A 4,656-nucleotide genomic window follows, 5' to 3' on the forward strand; every position below is an offset into this window, starting at 1 on the left:
TTTTTTTTTTTATTTCAAGAATGTCATATGTTCATATAAATAGAATAATCCAGTATATAACTTTTGGATTGGCTTCTTTCACTCAATGTTGCTTTCTAGAGCTTCATTCATGTTCTTTTTATTACTAAGTAGTATTTTATGGTATGAAGCACCTGATTTTGTTTAACCATTTACTTGCTGAAGGACATCTGGGTTGTTTTCAGTTTTTGACTATTAGAAATAAAGCTGCTATAAACATTCATAAGTTTTTGTTTGAACATAAGTCATCATTTGTCTATGATAATACCCAGGAGTACAATTACTTGGTTACATGATAGTTGAATTTTAAATTTTTAAAGAAAGTATCAAACTGATTTCTGAAGTGGACATACCATTTTATATTTTCATGGGCATTGTATGAGTGATATAGTTTCTTCGCATCCTTGCCAGCATTTAGTTTTGTCATCATTTTGACTCTCCCTTTTCTTATCTTCCTACATTCTTTGCAATTGTATCCTTTTCAGGACTTTTTTATCACCTTATGGGAATGACCATTATATTTATGGTTCCTTAATATGGTTCCTTTATGGAACCTCCAGAAGACCAATCCTTTATTTCCAAATGTTTGATAAATAACTTTACTTAGAGATATATATTCTGTCTAATATCATTCTTTAAGATAAATTACCTGTATTCTATTTTTTCTCCATTGTCTCTTATTTCTCTATGTGTTATCACCCCACTAATTAGTCATACTTAAAACTTGGATATTGTATTCAATTTCTCTCACTATTGTACCTCATGTCCAGGTGTTAATTTCTGTCAATTTTATAAGCATATGCTCTCTGACATATGTCCACTATTTCTAATATTATTTTCACTATGGTAATTTGAGTTTTCAATTCTTCACGTTTGGAACATTGTAATTCCTTCCTAACTGATCTCTCTATTTAAAGATTCTCCCCTTTGTTCATTATGCATAACATTATCAGATAAAATTTTAAAAAGCAAAGATTTGAATGTGTGTCTTTTATGTTTTAGTAGAGCTTAATGGACCTTTATTCCTACCAAAGTATAAACTCTATCTAAAACTCATCTCTCTTAAGTTTGATTATGTTATAATTCACTCAAGCTAGACATAAGGAATGCTGTGCCTCAAAAGTTTAGGTTCCTGGGAAATCAAACGAATCTAGGACAATACCTACTATATATTAATAGATATTCATAGTAATGAATATTTTATTAAAAAGATAAAATATAAAGTATTCAGAAAATTTGCCTATTTGGAAAAACTTATTACCAATGAACTGTTAATGGTCAAAGTCTTATGCTAAGAATATTCTAAAGAACATTTGCTAATAAAACGGGTTTATAGAGCTGAAGATTAGTCTTGGTTAACAAAGGACACTGGGCAATAACATGCTTTTAAAAAAATATCCTCTATGATTTATCAAAGAATGATTGCTGAATGCATGGTACAAATGAAGCCACGTATTGTCTCAGGATCAAGCCACATGAAAAAAGGTGTGTTCTACTAACATCATCCATATGTCACTGTTGGCCAGCTGCTCACAAATGAGTGCTAGGCCAGAGCTTTATTCTTCTTCATGTAAAACTCTTAATAGTGGGTCAAGGCAGTCATCCTGTACATGAAGTCCTATGTTATTATTCTTTTTATTATTTCTATATAATTTGAGTTTTACTTTATAATTTAGCATAAGTGTTTAAAATATTTTTCATTCTTATTAAATAGATGGTTAAGTGTACCAGTATATACAGGCATTTCTGTATAGGAAATGATTATTATTTTTTAAAACAAATTACAGTCATACCCTTAAATATGCCCATAAAAGTTATGAACATTCAACTTTATAAGGCGTTTCATTTAAAACCCTCACTTTGACTTGTGAGGCATGTCTTTGCTTTTAAAGAAATGACTTGGATTTTTCCCTCCAGAACTTCCAGGAAAGAGCCATTCCAAGGATGATGTGATCATCCTTGCAGTTGTGTAGTTGGTACATCTAGTCTACATTTTCTTCATGCTCTTGGCTTGAGAGTTTCTGGCAGTAATAGTCAAGTGCATCGTGCTATGAGATCAACTTGTTTTGTGAGATATTGCATTGCTTTACTTGTCCTTTCCTTTCTTTCTTTTTCATTAAAATTAGAATTACATAAAAATTAAATATCATATGTATGTTCTGCTTTGATTGTTAAGCTATAAAATAACTATGAGATATATAAGCAGTCATATTATAAAGTAATTAATAAAGGAAAATTGATTTTGTTAACTAATTTAAACTATTGACATTATCTTCTCCATTTTAAAGGAATGCGGTATTGTTTAAGCTTAAGTGAATATAAATTTGGGTGTTTGGGAATATATAAAAAGTTTCCCCATTGATATCTATCAATGGTATTAGGTTAAGGAATTTGCTTTATGAGAGATTTTTCAGGAAACTATTCTTTCATGGGCATAGAAACCTATACCATCAATGGTTTTTCTAGGTTTTATGCTAACTAGTCAATTTGATAAATCTGATCCTGTGAGTTTAGAGTTGATGGAGAAAACATTGATCTCTCACTGAAGAATATATTCCATAAGTACTGATTGTTAGTACCTTAGAAGGTAGTAGCATTGTCATTTTTCATGGAATTCAGGAGTTAATGGGAAATTTAATTACACATAATGCTCACGGGTCTTAATAAATGAAGCACTCTTTACATTCTAAACCTGGGTTAGCAATGTCTATGAGTAGCATACATGTGACCCAATTCTCATCAGCTCTCCTCCATTGGGATTCTGGAGGAGAATTAAGCTCTAAAGCCCTAGGGAACTTTCATTTTTATGAAATGAATGAACTCTTTTATGCATCTGGAATAGTACTAACTATGTATTATCTTTGGAAGAACTGAAAGTAGTAACACATACCATTATCTTTGAGGCTTAATTCTTTTATGGGACCTCAGCTGAGAAATTGGTTTATAGAATTATATAGGTTTCAAGAGTACAATTCAATAATACATCATATGTATATTGCATTGTGTGTTCACCACCCAAAGTTGTTTGCTTCAGTCATAGGCTTTTTGCTGAGGACAATACTCTTTTTCTTTTTGAATTCTCCATAGTGCCTAGCAAAGTGTTGGTACAAGTACCTCATAACTGTTTATTAGAATTAATATTTTTTTATTTAAATCAAATAATATTTGATTTAACTCCTTTCAGCAATTCTTAATGTTAGATATGGATTTGCATCCTTTCTTCATTGATATTAAAATTGAGGACAGAGTTTGAAAACTTTGGATTTAGAATGACTGACTACAGATTTGGAAAAAGAAGGCAGATTCTTTTTTCATTAGAAACTTTAAATCTGTAGCTAAATCAGATTTTTAGCGTGGCTCTCCATTCTAAACTGATTCATAAAAAAATTTATAGAATGCATAGTGCACTTAGAATCAGAAGACATGGGTTCAAGTCTTCTTTACTTATTTTATGACTTAGGATGAATCACTTCATTGAATTTTCTTTACCTGCAAATGAGGTAACCAGACCAGAGATCTCTAAGGTCTTTTTCAACCCCAAAGCCTGCCACATATCCACTGTGTAATGACTAGTGCATTTTCATGCATTTTGTTTGGACCAGAAACCAGTAACCTATTTTCACTATTCCTGATTTTACCACTGATCTGGGATAAATAACCTAACATGCATGGCAGTTATAGAAAATACAAATTCTAAGTGACAATCCTGTGAAATTTTGCTTTTTACTTGTTGATCCGTGGCAAATTTTAAAAAAATCATCAAACAATATCCTTTTTAGATACTTATTCCAGTATCATTTGCTATGTATATAGAAAAAGAAAATGAATTTAATATTACTATAAACAAAAAATAACTAATAAAGTAAAATTTTATTCTAATATCCTCAGTCACAGTCAGTATTCAGTCAGTATTTATTTCATAAATTAATAAATAAATTAAGCCAATAATAAATAATTTAAAAATTTTCCTGGTAATAATTTAATATAACTAAGAATTATAGAAAGCAGTTTTCCTGGGGTAGGTATAATTATTAAGTACTGAAATGTTAATGAATAATTTAATTGATTAAATTTTTATTTCTATGAAAGGAATAATTTTTATCCCTTGGTTCAACTGCCACTTATTTTCTTCATCCCTGAGGCTTGTGAAATATCTTTAAATGAACTATTGCTCTGTTTTGACTCGGTATGTAAAAAGCATATAGGTATATTCCCTAAGATTCAGTTGGCTGTGCAGCGAATATCTAAGTATATAATTAGCAGAAGAATAACCATGATGGCCGGGAAAATATTGTTTTGTAAAGTGTATGTTTAGAAGAAAATTATCTTGGTTACTGCACTAAAGGCATTAGATGTATGTGGTCTTTTTTTATTTTATTTTATTTTCCCAGAAAAAAGCACCATGAAGTCTATGAACCATAATCTCCATTTTAAAGATGGAGAAGCTAAGGCTCTATGAGGTAAATGATTTGTTTTTGATGGAGGTTTAGGAGTGGGGACATGGAGTTGCCCTACTGTCTAGTATTTTGGAATTCTCCCTTAGGAATGCCTTCAGTTCCTTCTCCTTCACTCACAGTGAGCCTGAGTTTGGGAAGAGGGTAGGGACAGGGCTATTAATAAAATAACAGCATATCTGTA

At 30.9% G+C, this 4,656-nt stretch overlaps 1 protein-coding gene across 1 annotated transcript in view; it reads right to left on the reverse strand.

The window, feature by feature from the left end:
* The window catches only part of LOC105292464 (transmembrane protease serine 11C-like), a 67,790-nt gene that overhangs the window by 20,700 nt on the left and 42,434 nt on the right, over positions 1-4,656 (reverse strand). Inside the window, exon 6 of the mRNA XM_011360679.1 lies at positions 2,711-2,725. Coding sequence (XP_011358981.1) covers positions 2,711-2,725 — 15 coding nt within the window. The remainder of the gene's footprint in view (positions 1-2,710; positions 2,726-4,656) is intronic.

The sequence above is a fragment of the Pteropus vampyrus genome, unplaced genomic scaffold (assembly GCF_000151845.1).
Source record: "Pteropus vampyrus isolate Shadow unplaced genomic scaffold, Pvam_2.0 Scaffold57, whole genome shotgun sequence".
NCBI lineage: Eukaryota > Metazoa > Chordata > Mammalia > Chiroptera > Pteropodidae > Pteropus > Pteropus vampyrus.